Genomic DNA, 21,764 nt, shown 5'->3' with positions numbered 1-21,764 from the left:
CTTTGGGATGTTCTTTGGGATGTTCCTTGGGATATCATCACCGATCTTGTGTGACTACTGCGGCATCTAGCTTCCGGTGTCAGATCCTCAGATTACTTTTATTCTGAACACTTTAATGAAATTTTCCGCACATTATTGGTAATCTATATACAGGTAATTTTTTGTGTGATACGCAGGACACAAATCCATAAAAAAATAAGCATTCCATACGGAACGATGGAAATCCACGACGATGCTGAAAAACATACTTCAGTCATTGTGGTTTTCAAAGCTATTGGATTTTGTCTGAACCTGGTCAATCCTGTGTATACGGGATCATAAGATTCAAATTTGTAATTAGCATATGGCGCGATTCTTTTCCGGATCTACCCCCGAAAACAAGACGATCATCTAAAATGTGGACGTCTGCACTAAGGTGGGAACCACAGGGTATTTTTTTGGTCTATTTATTTGTTTATTTATTTATATATTCATTTGGTTGCTGTTTTAGGCCGTACTCACTTATACGACGTCGGCCAGCATTATGGTTGGAGGAAAGCGGGCAGAGCCCAGGGGAAGCTCCCGACCATCTGCAGGTTGCTGCCACCCCTTGCCACGTACGGCCCGAGAGGAAGCCAGTATTTTCTGAACGCTTTTTATGTCTACATAATTCGCTGGAATTGTGTGAAAATTAACACTGTTTACAAACGTTTCTAGTCGTAAGTAAATCTAGTGTTAATTTTGGCTGATATGGTCCTGTCATCAGTTTTTTCTATGATATTCGGGAGGTACCTCAAACTGCAAGTTTTATAACTTTCTACAGTTGGTTTCCAGCTCAGTTTTCATGGGATTAACCGGCCCCGATGGCACAGTTGGTAGAGCGTCCGCTTCGGGAGAGGTAGATCCAGGGTCAATCCTGGATCGAGTCACACCTAAGACCTTAAAAGAGGCAGTTGTAACTTCCTTGCTTGGCGTTCAGCATGAAGGAGATAAGGCAACGACTTGTTGACTAGTATCAGTATAATGGCTTATTTGGGGCAGCTTACTTGCCTTCGGTAAGGCGTCTCAGTAAAGCAGGACTAGATAAGAGCGGTGGAAATCCGCCCTGCAACAAGGAGGCACATTTCACGCTAAGGATTCCTTCGTCGTCATATGAATGAAAAATTGTTGAGTACGGCGTTAAACCCCAAGCACTCACTCACCCATGATAGGATTTGCTTTCAAACATGTAGATGATATATATATCTTTTAATCGTATAGTTGCAAGGCGATACTGTCTTTGGCCACGATTTAGGTACACAGGAGAGAAAGCAAGCATGGGCTCATAGCGATATGTGCTTCTCTTGCACGTTACCCATTCTGGCACGAAGGCACATATTTTAGTAATAAAACTGGTCTTTGAGAATTTGACTGTGGATTTACAGTTTGAACTGTGCTTACTAGTAAGAAGCCCAAATATATCACTTCATGCGAACTCTACTAGTATTCATCAGAGGACCTAAGGAAATAGATATACGGTGATCGATATTCGTTGATATCAAGGTTAAGATTCTTGGTGATCGCAAGTCATTATTTTGATAGAAGGACATTAACCTCTACTGGAGACATTAAAAGTAATTGGAAGACATTACCAATGATTGGAAAACGACGACAGAAACTGTAGTCTGAAATCGCCATTGTTCTGCGTGTCCTTATATAAGAGCAAGTCAATGGAGAAGGTCATGCTTCATCAGAATTCTTTCAGGACCAAACAATGTGTTGTAACAGTGAAAGGCGTTCTGGTTTACGTGCCAGACTTGTTTTGGAAATGTCACTGATTTTCCAAAATTGGTACACATCGTTAAAAAGAAAGTCGGTCGCTAATGTGTCCTCACACTGTACCGATAAAAAAGACGTATTTTCCGATGTTGTTTCCAAGATGTCTTCTCGTTGTAGCCAGTCGACCCAATTATGTATGGATGGTTAAAAATAAGGGCACGAAAAGTCACGGTTTTTAAGGATGTATTCCAAATAACCCGTTGTATTCGGATTATATTTAACTATGGAGGTATATGTTGTATATATACATGTCTATATGTACAGACCGTATTTGATATCGCCCGTTTTGATTACCGCCGGGACGCCTTGCGTCATTAATTAGGTGATGAATTTGTATTATGGGCTGCATCTGTTTTTGTAGGTAATTGATGTGATGCACGCTGCACAGAAGCAAGAAGGTGGGGAAGTTAGTGGCACAGGGATCGAGTAGCACACAATCGCCCATGTGATCTTAACTCCACAATAACAGCCCCTGGGGGACAACGGGTGATAAACTAAGGGTGTTAAGTAGCTAAGTGATGTCCAGGTACGTACTTCTCCTGCTACACCCCAGAGGCCCATGTACACAGACCTATATTCCCAGCATTCTGATTTGTAATCTCGGTATCAAGGAAAATACCAACGTACGCTCAGCACATTGCGCCTTAAGCTGCAACTATAATATACTAATTACTAGTCACATCAAAGCTAATAGCAGGTGGCCATATCCAAGTGCTTATGATGTTTCCCAGGAAACTTAAATCATATCATTATAGTGGCATAGCGCTACATAAATTAACCCCCCCAGAGAAAATTGTCAAAACTTCGCCTTCAGACCATTTCAGATTTTGTGTCCCTTGGTGTGGGATGTAGACTATCGTGTGCTCACCACAGGCCCGCCTGCGGGTGGCTTTCCCAGATCCATGGTAACGTTAGCCTGCATTGGAGATTGCCACTTAAAACTGAGCGTCTATCATTGCCGAGGCCTGGTGGTACATGTATCAAGCGCGGTATGGTAGCAGAGCCGGAGTCCATTCCGTCGCAGCTCTTGACTGGCTGTACTTTTTAGCGGCGGATTTGCCAGGGAAATATGAAAGTGGCAAGAGAACGTGTAAGATGGTGCGTACGGCGGGCGGCGTGGATACCGTTGCTGCTGCTCTGTCTGTTTATGGTAACACAAGCGGAGTGTATGTATACTAAAGAACAATTGAGGAAGCTGGATAGATTTATTGAGAACATCATGGACTGTCGGGACACCCCTGGGCTTGTCGTGTCTGTGGTGAGGGAGGGGGAGACATTTTCCCGGGCGTATGGGAAGGCTGACGTGAGAAACAACATCAGCACCTCTACGGACTCGATCTTCTGTTTGGCCTCACTGACCAAGGCCTTCACGGCCACATTACTGGCCGGACTTCTACCTGCGGAATTCCCAGAGTAAGTATCTAATATTATCAATCGCCGTCAGGTAGATTGTATAATCTCTATCAATCATACCCATTTAAGCTATGAACTAGTACTGAACAGGCATATATACAGTATTAATTACTGTTAGTTATACTGCATCAGTCGCTGTTAGATTGTATCAATCGTTATCAGTTATACTGTATCAGTTGGTTCAGTTGGACTGTGAATCAGTCACTGTCAGTTTGCCTGTATATCAGTGCGGTTATTGCTAGTTAGACTGTACCTGTCGTTTTCAGTTAGGTTACATAGGCTGTTATAAATTAGACCATCCTTGTATCAGTCTAAAAACCGTTATACCGTTATACCGTTATTAATCGTTGTCAGTTAGATTCCATTCGTTGCTGTGAGTTAGACTGTTACAGCATCGAACACTGCGTACCAGTTGGACTGTACATTGGTTGGACTGCACCAGCCATTATCGCTGAGGCACATTGCACCGACCATTATTAGTCGTATCGTATAATCGCTTTCAGTTTGACCGGCAGTTATTGCAGTCAGTTTGTATCTAATCGTAGTCAGTGAGACTCTGTCACTCGCTAAGAATTATACCTTACCAGTAAATCGCTGTCAGTTAGGTTGCATCAGTTGCTGTTAATTATTCCTAACAATTAATCACTCCCGGTTAGAATGTTAGATAAGCTATTAAGGCTGACCTGTTGAATATACTGGACACCGTTCTATGTAATGTTGTCAGATTGGACCAATTGACATAAGCAGTCGAGAATTACGAGCGTGTACATATCGAAAGGAATATCGTGTCATAGCATGACAAAATGTTTGTACAGAATGAGCTTGAGCTGTATGTATCAGTTCGAAACGGAAGAATTATTTACCCTGCAGAATTCAAAGCATCACCACTTTTCACTACTTATCAGAATACAGAAGAGTATTTAAGCATATTTTGTGTATATTATTTCACAAAGGAACATACATTTTAGAATTGTCTTGAAAATCTATCTGAAATATTCATCATTCACACTGCATTCCTGCTTACTTTAGTCGTTTTGGTGAAATCTGTAAAGACTGTGATCAGAATTCCTGAAAACGAGCAGGATTTAACATTCTAGTTTTCTGTGTGCTTTATAATTTCGCATTAGAAGGCTTATAAACATATATAATCATTTTCATTACGCTGTTTTTGGTCCTTTGTGGAACATTTGCACAGCGCGACTGAGCAGTATCTTGGTTTTTTCTGATATATTTGAAGTCTCATGCCTGCTCTCTCTCTTGCTCTCTCCTGCATACAGTCTGCATTCTGTATGCAAGATTTCTTTGTTGCGCACTGGTGAATGTGGTCTTGGAAATGGGTCTTAACTAGGATTGTAAGATGAAGACTAATGGCATGTACATATCAGAACGGACAACTAGACCCCAAATTTTCCCAGCAGTGAGTCATATGTCACACATTATCCATACGGCATCATAGATACACAAATTCTTATCATAAAAACATTCGACTTTACTAACTAGAAAAGCGGAAATATTCGGTATGCCAGACTCGGTGTTTCGGCATTTGAATTCGTAATCGTCTACATTATGATAATGGTAAAATAAACTGAAGAAATATCGTGTCTAATTCACATTAATGTTTTTCAGCAAAATATTCCATTACTTTTAAAGTTTTATCATCCACTTTAACGAACTCCCTTATAGGTAACGCTGTAGTTACGAAGTTCGCATGATAGATACCAACAAATTTAACAGAATCGAATGTCTTGAAAATTTCGTTTCTTTCTGATAGCATCAAATAGTCTTCTCATGACATTCACCATTAAATGATCACGGGATTTCAAGTTTGAGGCCTATATTCCAAAAAAAGATGCGTATATTTTTGACGGCGAATAGCTACATATATGTTCACCTTATCATGACCTCAACTTTACCACCGTCGGAAGTTTTCTCTGGGAATGTCTCAATCACTCGTTTTACACAAATTATGCAGAAAGTGGGACATTGACTAATATAAACTGAGAAACCTTCTCCAAAGTAAATTATGTTCGACATACTATGTAAAAAAGTTGAGAGTTTTAATCAGATGTGTCTAATGGCATTAAGGTTGTATATGTGAGAAAAACTCGATCTGGAGAGAGAAGCTGAGTCATTGGCTACGAAGCAGACGTCACCTTCAGAGTTTTTGTCAAAAGCCACGTGACCCATGTGACCTTTTGCGGTTAAATATAGAAAGCAGCGACAATTTGTCAATTCTCCGAATTTCCCGTTTTTATCAAGGTCATATAATTTTTGACTGGAGAAAACGTCAACTTCAAAAGAGACTGTCGCTCAAAAATGTAGTTTTACTGAAAGGACTGCGGTAAACAGATTTCACGACGGCTTAAAGTGTACGTTCGGTAACGTGATATATGAGTATGACTGGTGTAGGACACGCGGGTGGGGTTGGGATTGGGCTAACCAACTCTGAGGCGGGGCGTGTTAAACCACTTCACCGTTTGGATGATTTTTTCAGTGTAGCACCAGTGCTTATACACCAGCAAAAGGAACACCAGATTTGTATAACGCCATTAGATCTGAAGTGTTGGTGAATGAATCAAAAGATGTGTCCGTTAACGAGGTATATAATAATTTGATTCACTTTACGTCCAAGGTTTTGCAATTAAAACAAACGTAGCTTAATTAGAAACAGCTATGTAATAAATTCTCTGCAGAATATCCCGGTGTGGAAATGCAATTACAGTTATGAATTCCAACTGCGGCCAGTACCGGCGTATGGATACAGTGATAAGAGACGATACTACATCCAGCAACCAAGCGCTACAAAAGTCACTTTACTAAGAGAGGCGTGTGTGACGCAGGCCCTAAATGTTTTGGCTTGTACATACGTATAGCTATAGCACGACTAATTATTAGCTAGATGAAGGAATAAGAGTTCAGATTTCGTTAAACTGTCATATCCGTTTACTGCGTTAAGCTATCGGACAAAGAATACGTGGGTAATTTGTTGTGATTCTCTAAAAAAAATCTGGTATTGAAGTGTCTTCTCAATGACAACTAGAGTGCTCGTCAAGAAAAATGGCTTTATTTTATTTATTTGTTTGATTTATTTGTTTGGGCCATTTGGGTGTAAGTGGTCTATTCTAGGTATACGGTGTTATTCGCTGGTATCGTTGTGAGTGTAGGTATAATACTATTCGCTGGTATCGTTTTGAGTGTAGGTATGTGGCGTTGTTCGCTGATATCGTTTTGAGTGTAAGTATGGTGTTATTCGCTGGTATCATTTTGAGTGTGAGTATGGCGTTATTCGCTGGTATCGTTTTGAGTGTAGGTATATTCGCTGGTATCGTTTTGAGTGTAGGTACATGGTGTTATTCGCTGGTATCGTTGTGAGTGTAGGTATATTCGCTGGTATTGTTTTGAGTGTAAGTATGTTATTATTCACTGGTGTCGTTTTGAGTGTATGTGTGATATTCGGTGTATCGTTTTGAGCGTAGGTATGTGGTGTTATTTGCTGATGTCGTTTTGAGTGTAGGTATATGGTATTATTCGCTGGTGTCGTTTTAAGTGCACGTATGGTGTTATTCACTGGTGTCGTTTTGAGCATAGGTATGATATTATTCGCTGGTATCGTTTTGAATGTAGGTATGTGGTGTTATTCGCTGGTATTGTTTTGAGTGACTGTATATGGTGTTATTTGCTGGTGTCGTTTTTAGTGTAGGTATATGATGTTATTCGCTGGTGTTGTTTTGAGTGTAGGTATATGGTGTTGTTCGCTGGTATTCTTTTGAGTGTAGGTGTATGGTATCATTGGCTGGTATCGTTTTCAGTGTAGGTATATGGTGTTATTCGCTGGTGTCGTTTTGAGTGTAGGTATGATATTATTAGCTGGTATCGTTTTGAGTGTAGGCATATGTTGTTATTCGCTGGTGTCGTTTTTAGTGTAGGTATATGATGTTATTCGCTGGTGTCGTTTTGAGTGTAGGTATATGGTGTTGTTCGCTGGTATTCTTTTGAGTGTAGGTGTATGGTATCATTGGCTGGTATCGTTTTCAGTGTAGGTATATGGTGTTATTCGCTGGTGTCGTTTTGAGTGTAGGTATGATATTATTAGCTGGTATCGTTTTGAGTGTAGGCATATGTTGTTATTCGCTGGTGTCGTTTTTAGTGTAGGTATATGATGTTATTCGCTGGTGTCGTTTTGAGTGTAGGTATATGGTGTTGTTCGCTGGTATTCTTTTGAGTGTAGGTGTATGGTATCATTGGCTGGTATCGTTTTCAGTGTAGGTATATGGTGTTATTCGCTGGTGTCGTTTTGAGTGTAGGTATGATATTATTAGCTGGTATCGTTTTGAGTGTAAGCATATGTTGTTATTCGCTGGTATCGTTTTGAGTGTAGGTATATGGTGTTATTCGCTGGTGTCGTTTTGAGTGTAGTTATGATATTATTCGCTTGTATCCTTTTGAGTGTAGGCATATGTTATTATTCGCTGGTGTCGTTTTGAGTGTAGGTATATGGTGTTGTCCGCTGATATCGTTTTGAGTGTAAGTATGGTGTTATTCGCTGGTATCGTTTTGAGTGTGAGTATGGCGTTATTCGCTGGTATCGTTTTGAGTGTAGGTATATGGTGTTATTCACTGATGTCGTTTTGAGTGTAGGTATATTTGCTGGTATCGTTTTGAGTGTAAGTATGGTGTTATTCGCTGGTGTCGTTTTAAGTGTAAGTATAGTGTTACTTGCTGGTATCGTTTTGAGCGTAGGTATGTGGTGTTATTCGCTAGTGTCGTTTTGAGTGTAGGTATATGGTATTATTCGCTGGTGTCGTTTTGAGTGTATGTATATGCTGTTATTCTCTATTATCGTTTATTATTCGCTGGTATTTTTTGAGCGTAGGTATATGGTATTATTCGTTGGTATCTCCTCGAGTGTAGGCAGGCTGCAGTTTATTCGCTGGCATCTTTTCGAATGAAGGTAGTTTTGGTGGCATTCGCTAGTATATATTTGAGTGTAGGAATTGTGTTATTCGCTGATATCTTTTCGAGTGTAAGTAAGGTGTTATTCGCTTTTATCTTTTCGAGTGTAAGTATGGTGTTATTCGCTGGTGTAAGTGTATGTATGTTGTTTTTCGCTGGTATCTTTTCGAGTGTAAATATGGTGTAATTCGCTGGTATCGTTTCGAGTGTAGATACATGTATGGCTTTTTTCACTGGTATCTTTTCAACGTAGGTATTGTGCTATTCGCTGATATCTTTTCGAGTGTAGGTATGGTGCCATTCGTTGGTATTGTTCGGGTGTAAGTATATTCAGTAGTGTTATTCGCTGGTGTCATGTTGATTTTGTACACTTGTGTTATTCGCTGGTATCTTTCTAAGTGTGGGTATTGTGTTATTTTGTGGTAATTCTTGTTAATCTTTTCAGACAATTATGTAGTTCGCTCTTGAAGAACTGGTCCGTTCGTAAGCTTCGCTAACGACTAATCCGTGAACCACCAAGCTCTACAGTCCAGCATCTTGTTTTCTGCCTACTGTCTTTGAACCATAATTAATTTTCCATTTGCTTACATGCTAGGGTTCAGTGCCGCTGAGCAGTCCTTAAACCTACCAACTCCAAACCTTCTTAGTTCGTTTTCACCCACGTGTGAGACATTACTGGTGAAAATTTTGAAGGAACTTGATGGATGTATTTTTCAGCTAGATGTTCTCAAACACAAGAGTGTCAGGAATTGCCAGGTTCTCAGCTGTGGCGTTGTCATTCCAAGTGTGTACACCGACCCAAGTTTTAAATAATGTCCACCAAAACTTAACTGGCAGTAACTTCAAAACTGCTCTACAAAACGTCATAGATGTAACTAAAATAGCCAGCACCCCCCCCCCCTCCCCCCCACCAAACCACGCAAATTAGTGCTATAAAGTGCAATCGTAGTGCTAAGTGAGGTGTACGAGTGTATAAAGCGGGCTAATAGTTCTTGCACATCTAAGCCATCTTCATTTTCTTGGAGCCGGGTTAAAGCAACTCACAAGAAAACACAGATATGTTTCCGACTGATCAAAGGTATACCAGTATTAGAAACATGACACAGGCTGAATAAACAGTAACAATCTCTTCTCTTCTCTCTCCTCTGCTCTCTTCTGTGCCCTCTTCTCTCTTTCCTAGCCTGGCACTAAATATAAATTTTGCTACGCTTACAGTGACGGAATTTGTTACAGATGCACACAATATTAATGGCTTTAAACTGCATTTACACAAGTTGTGCAACATTGTTTCAGAAGTAGATGTGCTCCTGGTGAGTACTTGCGTACCACAAGCTGTTACATCCAATAGAAATTCCGTCATTACAAGCACAACGAAACTTATACAAACACAAACATAAGTCTGACATTAATTCACATTAACAAGTAACTCATTTCAGTATATATTTTGTGACAGGCTGCACATGTATCGGTATCCCACTTGTCTCGCTGTTGCTCCTACATTACATTCCCTGCATTATATGCATTATATGGCGAGATACATATACTGGTATATGTAAACACTTGTCAGAGTTAACTGAAATTAAACTCCCGAATATGAACGCTATCAAGAATATTAAAAAGATGATCAATTCAGTCACATCACTGAGTTCCAAATCCAGCTAGCTAGACCTTCCGATTTTCAGAGCATGAATCAAAATGCACTGTCCCAAAAAGAAACGCCTGGTTTAAGGATGCTAGAAACACCAGATGCTGGGATGAACTATCACTTGTGATATGGCGTCCTGGCTGAATGAGATTTCACTGCTCATATTCCGCTAATTTTCAGCTTCATTGTGTGATTTGGCTGAAAACGACAGGAGAAAATTAATTATGCACCTTTAAACTAAAGCATATTTTTAAAGATAAAAAGTCAACCTATGCTTTACTTTTTGGACATCCTGTTAATATATACGTGCAACAAAATTACACGGTGATCATTTTGAAATCCCGAGAACTTGGTCTTTCTGCAAATCCAGGGTATCTTCTATTCTCAGCCTGTGCCTTTGAAATTTAGAAGCCGTTTAACCCGTTGCCTTGAAAAAGTGATCTTGTGGCAGTGCCAGATAAAACGGTGCTCTAAGGAATGAATTAACCCGTGACCTTAAATCGATTAGCGTGAACATTTTCACCTGTCCTGTCGCACAATCTCGTACTATGGCACCTCTGAGGAGCATTGCGGTGCCGATGTATGGATTTTTATAATCTTCTAACAGTTTCCCCTGGGTCAGCTCTGGTATGATAGTCACTCCAGTCGAGAACGTAAGTCGTCAGGCCATACACGTGTTAACAGCTCTCTCATATATTATTAAAGAGAGAACTACTACCTGGAGGACTGACCAATTTGTCTTAGGGCTGGTTTGTCTCAGTATTCATGGAATGACACGTTATCCCGTTCTTTTCCAGCTTTGCCACTTTCTTGATTGCTATCGGCTTCGAGAGTTCACCGTTGATGTTTAAAACCAAACCGAGTGTTGTGTATCCGGGCACTTGCATGATGTTTGTTTAACCTTTGGGTGCTCTATCCATCAATACTGTTTTCAAGCACCTCTTCCGAAGGTGGACACTTGTGGCTTCATGCATACATTTTCTGTAACCTTCGGGCGCTCTATCCATCGATGCTGTTTTCAAGCACCTCTTCCGAAGGTGGACACTTGTGGCTTCATGCATACATTTTCTGTAACCTTCGGGCGCTCTATCCATCGATGCTGTTTTCAAGCACTTCCTTCCAGGGTGGTTGCTTGTGTCTTCATGCATACCTTTTTTTTTAGCCTTCGGGCGTTCAACATTCACATTATTCAGTTTTCTCGCATACAGCTTACAGTTTTCTTCGTACTAAATCAGTACCGTTTTGCTTATTGTTATGTATATTTTTCGCTATATACCAATTATATTTTTGACGAAAGCTATTCTTTCATGTATCATTCAAGATCATGATGAGCATTATATATTAACAGGCCTATAGTACTTGAGATCTGCAGACTTGAATGGCAGTATATATAACATTTATTAGGTTCCGACTTCAAGGTGAAATATAATTTGATGCAACAATACATAAAATATATGTGCATATGGAACACATAGGTACAACAATAAATGTACCATGAGATGCAATCATGATTTATTGTTAATAGTGTAGTACATTCATTGTATATTATAGGGAGAGACATTTATATAGGCTCAGCGTCTTTGTCAATCCAGTTCACTTCAACAGTTAGGTTTGTGTACATATAGGTCTACCCTTTCTTCTTGTGGCAGTGACAGGCCGAAAGTGCTGCCGCCACTGAAGTGTCATGCCGAAGACACCAGACATGACACAACACCCAGTCACATTATACTCACACCAGGCCAACGAGTCCTCTCTCTCTCTCTCTCTCTCTCTCTCTCTCTCTCTCCTCTCTCTCTCTCTCTCTCTCTCTCTCTATATATATATATATATATATATATATATATATATTAACAGACCTAATGTAGATATTTTTAATGGAATCGGGTGTACATACAGCAACGGCAAAGTACACAAACACCTCGCCTCTGCATAATAAAGCAGGATAGAAGCGTATGTAACTACATTGATACCGAACAATTAGGAGTCAGTGTACCATGACAGTGTGGCCATGTTTTATATAGCTCATAGCCTGGTGCTACCATTCTATATTAAAATACCCATGACCTGCAGACTTGAAGGGCAATATACTCGATTAATTATGATTAGGTGTCTTGCCTCAGGGTATAATGCTACTTTATACAACTTCACGCAAGTTACATGCATAACGAGTACATGATTAATACTAGCACGAAGAGGTGCAATCCATGGATTTAGTTAGCAGTAGGGTCTAATCATTGTGTAGTAACATAGCTAATGTAAATACAGAAAACGAAGTCTGTAGACTTCAAAGGCCGAAGACTACATACGATTAATTAAGTACCTTGTCTCTGCACGGGAATAATGTGACTTGATACAACAGTACGTAAGCTAACAGTACGTAAGCTACAAGTATGCATATCCAACACATCGGTGATAGTAGCACCATGGAGCATCGAGTTTTGTTGAGAGTAGTTCATGCAATCATTAGAAATTCATCGAATTCCGAAGTGTTCAAGACCTACTTGGGTCAGTACGATAGCCACAATACGGTCTCAGCCATGGCGAGCTGTGAGCCGTGCTAACCTGTAAACGTGACCAGCCTATAAAGTCAAAGTTTCAGCTGTATCATCCTGGCGGACCTGGCGGCATGCCTCATGACTGGCACTCCCCTACCCCCGGGAACTGACCGTTGACGAAACCACCGTTCTGACTGCATTTCCCCACCCCCACCCCCCTCCCCTGATCTACTTGGTACCGGCGTCGTTACATCTTTGGGGTGGGGTGTCGAGGAAAAAGCATAACGGATATGCCTAGGCTTGGTACCTTGCGGGTGGGTTTCAAAGAGCCCTGATCACGTTGACCAGGGTTTAATATAGCCCTTAAGACCACGTGTGAAAACATATCAGAGACATTTTAGTCAGGGACTTTCTGCTTTCTGTCAGCGGCCTGTCAATCCAGCTGGCAGTAGCCATGTGTCCATGCTTTGATATCGCTCTAAGTAAATGTCCAGCTTTTACAAATTGTCAAAGAGAGAAGAGGGGTTGTTATCAGATGTCAGTTGTCTTCACGGCGCTGTCTAACCGGCAAAGGCCTCGGCAAAACGCCACGGCCGTCGACAAACATGGTGTTGTAGCGAACAAACAACTGGGTGCATAGGGTAATGTTTACTAATGAACTGTCCTTAGGCGTTAAATCAAGTCTACAGAACCCCAAACGCTATGGGCATTTCCTCATCCGTCTAGCTGTGTCTGGAAATTACACGGCAGTCCAAGCTTTCGTGATATTGACCTGTGTCAGATTTGTTCGGCTCTCTAGCGTGTTACGTATTATTTATGCTGAAACCGTGTTTCATTTAATATATGTACAGCTTGGCATTGCCAGATCGTCATTAAACGTTGGAAATTTTGCACAGTAAAATATACACGGTTTGGACGCTCATAAACATTTATACAACTACAACACTCCTTGCGTCTTCTGTCTAAGCGATGAAGTTTTTTTTATTGCTTCTCTTGACATGACTTTGGTGGTTTGTGATTAAAGTACGTTGTTCTGGAAATTGATCTTTTGATTAATGACATGGACGTCCATTAATGTCTGTAATGACGCCTCGATTTATGCTGGATATATGTGGATGTCCATTATGATTTATGATTGGTATGCGAATGTCTGTAATGACGCCTCTATTTATGCTGAATATATGTGGACGTCCATTATAGTTGATGATTGGTATGCGAATGTCTGTAATGAGCCTCGATTTATGCTGGATATACGTAAACGTCCATTATGGTTGATTGGTATGCGAATATCTAATGACGCTTGATTTATGCTGGATATACGTGAACGCCCATTATGGTTGATGACGAGTATACGAATGTAGATTATGACATCTCGATTTATGCTGGATATATGTCTTGCTGATGTAGTGATCTTAAGATTCCATAGTTACAGACTCTTTCCCGTAAAATACCCTGTTTATGATGTAGTTCAGCTATAGGTGACGTCTTGTATAGAAAAATTTGACTACGAAATTCTGTGAGAAGAAGTCACTGGTCCTTGATTTTATGACATACTGCCATGGTTAAAATACAGGGCTAATCTAATATGATTGTTTCATATATACTAATGAGCAGCAAAAAGATGTAAAGTGAACAACTGTTTTAATTCTGAATACCCTAATTCCTCAACCTTCTCGTGAAGATCAACTTTCACTGCAAATTATTATTACATTTTTAACTTGATTTTGGAGAAAAAATGTATATTGGTTGGGTTGGCCTGTTTCAGGGCTTTACAAAAAGTATAATTTTATCAGTCAGCACAGAATAATGCCTTCAGAATATGCTTGATTAAACACTTTGCAGACATGTGAAAAGGTGAAGAGTTACAGTATGTATGGACAAACGCTTCAACTATTCTGTTTCCTTAATTTTTGAAATTGTAACACTGTGCTTATAAAGCGCATTAAACCGTTATCTTCATCACTTAAGGACCTTAATACTCGTTTCTTACCAAACAAAATTATACGCCAAGTCTCCCTTCTCTAGTTTGCGTCCTCACAACCTAACCAGAAATATCGCTTAACATTTCCGGAAGTAGCCTCGATCTGATAAAATCATTCGTCGGCGGAAATGCATCTCTAATCAGGCTTTAGCGCCAAATAAAACTACCATCTTCACGCGGGCAAATGGGCAAATGAAGATACGACATGGCGCTTCCCACCATGCAGTGAGATAGCTGATATTGCTAATTGACATGGCACGGTGCTCTTCGGACCTCTGGTGGGTGTGGAGAATTGAAGATTATCAGAACAAGACAACTTACTTCCGCCCCAGTTAGAGACATTTTCACGTGAAGATCTGACAAAAATCGAGAAATACTTAAGTTGGTTAACGAGCTGGGCTGGGTGGATGCTATACAGAGCGTGAAGGCATCTGGGTTTTCATTGCTGAATGTAAAGGTGCGGTAGACATACCACATATATTTTTACGTTGCCAATGACTGGTGTAAGTACTTTGTTCGGTCTCTCTATTTTATTGCATATGGTCATTCAATCCGTCTATATGTCAATAAATCATGGAAACAAGAATGAATACTTAAGTTAAAAAAGTGACTACAATCATTCCTTTTTATATATTATCGCAAAATGTATTATTTAGAACAGTAAATACCAGGACAATTGCATTTAGCAAAAAATGTGACGTCACAAAAATGTGATATGTTTTGCTTTCTGATTATGTAGGTTTTAGGGTGATTTTTCGCTTTCAGCATTATTTTCTTCATGTCATCACAACACTTCATTGTAAGGCCACTGTCCCAATCCTTGACAGCCTACCAGATCACAACATAACCTTTCCCGCTATTCTCTGTGCTAGACAAAATGCAGCATACAGTACTCTACTATTCTTAACAGTTCAATTTTTTTTGTATTTTTGCGGAAGGCTAACTGTTTATTCTGTATTTCCTCTTATTCGAACATACACATCACACACTGATGACGTGCTAGTATTCTTGTGGTAACATTCGCCAGATTAAATCTGCTACTGAACTGGTCGTAATAGGCTTTTGATTCACGTTTTTAGCACCGTTTGGGACACTCGGTGAAGATATCCTAGGAGAAGAGTTCCACTTCGTGGACGATGTCCGGACTGAACTCACCACAGTCAAGGATCTGCTGTCTCACCGGACAGGCTTAATCCGGGGTGACCTTGGCATCTACGGAGGCTATCCGGAAACCGTTACACGCCGGGAGATGGTCCAGTAAGTACGGTAGCCGTATATATGCTTTGGGATACTTACCCTTGGCACAACGCTGTTTATTTACTTTATCAGAGAGGAATTCTGTGCTTACCAAAAGGCTATATACACGAACAGATGCGGACAGGTGACTCGGTCGCATGATACATCAGCAAACAGTCATATGCTTATCGTAAACAATGCCACCATGTCTCCGCAAGGGAATTTGATAGGCCAATAATGGACCTGTCGGTTATATTTTCATCGCACCTGCTTTGCAAATCACTGTACAGTGTATACAGGCACCGTCAATGTGTGCGTTATATTTTTGCTAAGTAACGCTGAGTCTTTCTCCATGGTTTTCTTTCATGGCGGTGCAGCAGTAATAAGATAGTGTCAGTAGATAGGAATTCAGCCCACAGCAAAACCCTAGTCCTTTAAAGGCGTTGGTCCATCCATAGACTGTCATACTGAGTATATATGTTGGCACATGTGACGATCAATGAAGATATGTCAGAGATAATCTGTTATTAGATTTTCTGTGTGCAAGGCTTATTTGCTTCCCATAATCCCCCACTCTTCATCTTGTCTGATTTTAAACATGATTTTTAGGGTATTTATACTTAAACGTGTTTTAGATATTCTTTCCGCGATAGTTAGCCATCAGGATTGTCGAATATAATTGTTCAGAATTAGTATATTCATGTATCAATGCGTCGAAACAGACATTCGTATACCAGCTTTCAGCCAATAAGTAGTACCTATACTAGACCTATAATATCTATAGTAGACGCATTTAGTTGTCGTTTACGCACTGATGAATATTTCACTTGTATGCTGGAGGTCAGGTGTAGGGATAGAGAAACCCGCAAGAAATCACCACCTGACAAGTCATCTGACTTAAAGATGTTATACCGAAGACTGGAGAAGCAAATATCCAAATTCGCTCATCAGATAAAATTTTCTGTATTATTATTAAGAATTGCTCAAAGTATTGCCTTTCAGTGAATATCAGAATCGTGCCTCTACTATGAATAGTGTTTAAATCATTCTGTAAAGTTTAAAAAATTATAGTACAATCCGTATTATAAATGTTAGGAACTTTACCATGCAGTTTGAGCTGTGCGCAGAAAAAATTATTACATTGTGAAAGATAATTACCTGGGCTAATGTAAGCAAAACATTGATTGCATTTGCGATAATCGATTTTTGCCCAAAATATCCGGTATATTAAAATTGTTCCACCTTTTTTGCCAATCTAACCAATGTAGTTTTGTCTCCAAAAACAAATTTAAAATGTGCATAAATTGCACTGAAAGTTACTCTTTCATATGCGAAAAAGTTGAGGACTTAGGGTAACCTATTTGAGGCCACATTAGAACTTGGTAGATCTGGATTGTAAACGTATGTAAGGTATGCGCTTGTGGGCGGTTTACATGTGCAGTTTTACGTCCGTTGCTTTCCATAAATATGGCACGCAACTATGTATGTACACATGTGAAAATTTGTCAGTAACTTACCAAAGGTTGTTGATTTACCCCCGGCACTTCAGTTTCATTCCCCAATGAAACGAACCGCTTTATACGCTATCTCAAGTAAATCTTGAGTATGGCGTCACTCCATCAATAAATTAATCAATCTTCTGTTTCAGTCGTCTGAATCATCTTGAGGCGCGATTCGGATTCAGGGACAAGCTGTTGTACAATAACTGGATGTACATGTTGGCCGGGTATATCGCAGAGGTTTTGTCCGGAGGGGAGTCCTGGGAGGATTTGATCGTCAAGAACATCCTGGGACCCCTCGGAATGGACTCGACCGTCTTTCTCAGGGACCTGCGACGTTACGTCAATACTACGCTAGCCGTCCCGTACCGCGTGGTCAACGGAGACTTTCATCCGTTTCCCCTGGAACATTACAGGTAACCTGCGTTTTTATTGTACAAAAACAAACCTGTGATTGTGGAGCGTAATTCCAAACGTTGGTTCCTTTTTTAATCAGGTTGACTTTCATCAGCCTTTTCTTAGAACGTGTGAGCATGCCTGTCCACTGTTCGAGATAATCTTGTATGGTCCTCTTCGAAGTTTGCAAATCATTTTCCATGTTGACCTCTCCAAATGTTTTACATATATAGTCGGTGTTAATCCTCGGTGTTGCGCGATGGTTTCTTTGCTGGCTGGTCGGTTGAAGTTATTGTCTCCATTCAGCTGAATGAGACCCATGGAGCCCCTTATACAAAGCGTGCGAAAATTGTGTGCAAGCGTAACGGTAATTGTAACACACACTGAAGTAATACGTTGCCATGACATTTGCGCCTGCCGCAAATTTAGGTGCGCTTTGTAGGCGCGTTTTGCGTAGTTGTCGTGACGTGTGCCTGGCGTAACATTCATGCCAACATATATTGTGAAGACATACGGTCACTTCAGAAAATGAAGTTAACAGAAAGCAGTCAGCATTTCTCTCAGTTGTTTTAGAGTATGATGTTGTAATCAACTAGTTAACTCTTCTGCCCACAGTTTTCACCCAGAACAACCAGCGGCGTCCATTTGTTCCACCGGAAATGACATGATAAAATGGATGCAGTTTTTACTGAACATCAAAAGTTTCGGGATGACGCCGACCAACTTGGCGAATACGTCCGCTTTTCAAGATACGATGACGCCGCATATGGTCATGGAGACTTGGTTCGGATTCGATCCGCCGTTACCCGGCAACCCTCACTCCTACGGATTCGGATTCGGATGGGTTATTGGGAGCTACCGAGGTCAGTATGCCTTGTAGTGAACAGCAAGGCCCAGTTTCACATAGATGTTGTACATGTACGATAATCGCGCATATAGGACAATGGTTCGGTAATAGTGACGTACAAAATATCGTACGACAAATGTACGATAAAACAATATGGTAAGCCGATTTGTGAAACTGGACCCAGGGCTACTGTATACATGATCTACTCACGACTAGACTAATAATAGCCAGGATAATACAAGCTCTTCTCGGTATAATACTCCAAGCATAAATTTGACCTGTGCTACACAGCTGAATTATTTTGTGGGCGACTTCAAACGCTAATACCTCACCCTCACCGTACGTTGGGCCGTGGTGACAATAAACGGTTGACGACGATTGTGTCTTCGTCTGTGCAGTTTTACGATTGTTCAAGACCACTCATCTTCCACTAGCACACGGGGCATATTTGTACGCCACAAGTAAGAAAGTTCGTCAGTAACTCGCCAATGATCTTTGGTTTAACCCGGGCGCTCCAATTTTCTCCACCCGTAAAAGTCGACGGCCGTCGTATAAGTGAAAACTTCTCGAGTATGGCGTTAAACAACAATCATATAAATAATTACTCTCAGGAAAATCTTCCGTTAAATTACGGATTAATTCGTTAGACCGACGGAAATTACATTCCCTCAGGGAAAACGGATTTAACCAAAGATTTTTGAGGCTAAGTAATAGTATATGCGTCTAACCGTTAAATAAACAGCATTATTTGCTGTGTATAAAGTTTTTTTTTTCATTTTGTTCCACTTCCAGGTCATCGCCTTGTGAACCATGCAGGCGCTCTATTAGCATCGTCTTCTGTTCTGTGGTTGTTACCTGATCAGAAAACAGGGATTTTCGTCGCTGCAAATCGTCAAGCAAGAGACCCGGTTCTGGCGCTGATAGCCTACTATCTGGCGGACGTGACGTCAGGGGAGACACCGTGGCTGAATCACACGACGTCATGCACGTTCCCGGAACCTTGGCGCGAGGTTCAGCCCACTGTAGACTTCCCTAGTAAGGCGCATGCGCCGCAGCGTCCATTAGAGGAATACACCGGAACTTACGGAAATAAGCTGTTCGGAGATTTTCGGGTATTTATCCGCCATGCCCAGAGCCGAGGTTGGAAATTAAATACGGGGAACATTTCGAAGGGTTTTTGTTGCCGTCTGAAACCAAAGACACATTCTCGGTGGCCCTGACGGGTGTGTACTGGTTTCTGACAGAGAAAAGTCCCATTCCGGATGCGGTGACCTTCATAGAGGACTGGGACGGAACACTTCAGTACTTAACATTCATCATGCAACAGGAGGTGATAGAATTCAATCGCTGCGTCCGTTTTAATGATCATAGCTCGTCTATCGGCAGTAACTTGAATTCTTCTGCTTTTGGACTGTGTCTGGCGGCACTGGTGGTATTTTGCCATTTAAGCTGGTCAAAAGAAACTGGAGTACCCATCACGTTTTGACGCATGACATTTCTGTTTAGCTTACTTTTTAATAAAACCATTACACGTTTCTATTGTATGGTGAATATTAGCCCACTCTTGCTAAACTTGTCCAGAAGCTACGCTCTACAGACACAAACAGTTTGGAATCAATTCATACCCGAAAATGTCAAATTTGATAGAAAATAGACCCCGATAACGACAAACTGGCTAAACCCAGTGCATTTTTTGTAGCCATGTTTTCAGTACCTTGCTCACAATACATGTTGCTTCAAAATTTACAATATTGTTTGAAAATAAAACGCATATACCCTCTGGTACGTTATTCTATGATTTCTTCGAAAGCCCAAGACGTAGAAGAAAAAAAGGAGACTGCACGACTTCTAGGGACATAGTAGCACTTCTCTGATCATATATTGTAGAAGTTTAGTATTCACATAATTGAGGACTTATCCATGGTTGCCACAGTGCATTTATTATGGTCTTCTAATTGTTTTGTCTAATGTGCCGTACCATCTCTCCTAAGTATCAACTTTCATTTTTAAGTTTACTGATCAAACATTGCGCATAAATGTATGTTTACTCTTTCGTGGGATTCACTATACTGCAGTCTCATAATATGACGATGTGTCTTTCACATTCACGCTTGTAAATATGCGTGCTTGGTGTCAAAAAACACAGAAATGAAGACGATGTTACATTACTCATTGCTTTCACCAAATACATCGTTTCCAACGACATTTATCCTCTCATTATGCGTGTTAACATCACACAGGGTATTACAATTGAAACAGGAAGTACATTGGTTTGTATTTATTGACAAAAACAATGGTCCAAGGTGGTGGAAATTTACTCAGTGCCCATAACAAAACGAGGGCAAAAAGCCAATTGTCGACCAGCTATTTTATGACGTCACATCACTGTTTATCATAAAACATTTCAAGTGGTTTGTAATTTTTGTATTTATGGGTAGGAACACTGTTTCATACTGTAATGTATTGAAATAAAGTTATTTATGTTCACAGGAATGCACTTCGTGTTATCCTTTATACATCTTTGTTCGTGACCATATAACACAATATTCTGTCATCCAACATAACATGCTGTTAGTCTACAAGAATCTTTATATTGAAATAATAGTACGAATATGTGCGTTATATTTAACAGAATAATCCGCTGCAACAATAGAATACATTCTAGTATCATTCAGATAACACACTTTCCATTAAAATTAACAGATTATTGTTTTGAGTGTAACTGACAAACCTCTTGACTAAAAGGCATAGCGCCCAAAACGGCGACCTCATTAGTGAAGAACCTGACAATCCAATGCTCTAAACATTGGAGGCAGCCTCCCTTTGGGCTTGAACTATCGATTTTATCCCAGTTTTCAATGATAGCGAATGATACTAATATGGGCCTGTCGGTATGTCCGTTTGTCACGCTTTGCTTGTCTTGCAATAACTGCACCAAGTATTTATGGATTTCTAAAAGATACTTTGTGTGTATATATAAAAGAAGGATTCCTACGTAGGTTTTGCATATTTAATCAGATTTCAGAATTACAATTGGTCACTGGATTTCATGGAAAAACTGCTTCAAATATTGCCCATTAATGATGAAACTTTGTTTGCGTATCCCTTCCACAGATCGAGTTTGACAAAAACAAGGTTGCTCCGTGCCAAGGTTTTGCTCTGAATTACCTTGTTCGGAGTTTAAAGAGACTATATCTGTGATTTTGGGCAAAAAATCGGTATTCGCAAATCAATCTGATTTCCCCTGTTTACCAAGAATAGCCTACATTATTGCCTGTCGGTAAATATCAGTCTTTGACCTGTAATACTTATTGTGTTAAAAGGACTTTAATGCTAAAAAAGTTATATACAGCCCACCTTAAATTTTTTACGAACTTTATTATCGATTTTGAACGGAAATATTTGCACAGGCGAGACTGATATTTCGTGAAAGGTATTTGGGCTGTTCTGTACTGGCTAAAAGTCGATTTGGGATTGGATTCGCAATGGTCGATTTTTTGCC

At 40.3% G+C, this 21,764-nt stretch overlaps 1 protein-coding gene across 1 annotated transcript; it reads left to right on the top strand.

Moving 5' to 3' along the window:
• Window positions 1–3,013: 3,013 nt before the first annotated feature.
• On the top strand, window positions 3,014–20,695 carry LOC135473503 (uncharacterized). Its single transcript, XM_064753354.1, has 6 exons — window positions 3,014–3,210; window positions 9,457–9,473; window positions 15,364–15,541; window positions 17,169–17,435; window positions 18,031–18,278; window positions 19,055–20,695. The coding sequence occupies exons 1-6, from the start codon at window positions 3,017–3,019 to the stop codon at window positions 19,480–19,482; spliced, it is 1,332 nt and encodes a 443-aa protein (XP_064609424.1). The 5' UTR covers window positions 3,014–3,016; the 3' UTR covers window positions 19,483–20,695.
• Window positions 20,696–21,764: the final 1,069 nt, after the last annotated feature.

Source organism: Liolophura sinensis, chromosome 8 (genome assembly GCF_032854445.1).
Source record: "Liolophura sinensis isolate JHLJ2023 chromosome 8, CUHK_Ljap_v2, whole genome shotgun sequence".
Classification (NCBI taxonomy): Eukaryota; Metazoa; Mollusca; class Polyplacophora; order Chitonida; family Chitonidae; genus Liolophura; species Liolophura sinensis.
Note: the sequence above shows the minus strand (reverse complement) of the source record. Positions and strands in the feature narration are given on the sequence as shown.

What these genes read in the sequence shown, in the direction of transcription:
- LOC135473503 (XM_064753354.1), top strand. Translation starts at nt 3,017, where the DNA reads ATGGACTGTCGGGACACCCCTGGGCTTGTCGTGTCTGTGGTGAGGGAG. An exon ending in TTTCCCCTGGAACATTACAG is followed by an intron (nt 17,436 to 18,030) that starts GTAACCTGCGTT and finishes TTCTGCCCACAG; the next exon opens with TTTTCACCCAGAACAACCAG. An exon ending in GGTTATTGGGAGCTACCGAG is followed by an intron (nt 18,279 to 19,054) that starts GTCAGTATGCCT and finishes TTCCACTTCCAG; the next exon opens with GTCATCGCCTTGTGAACCAT.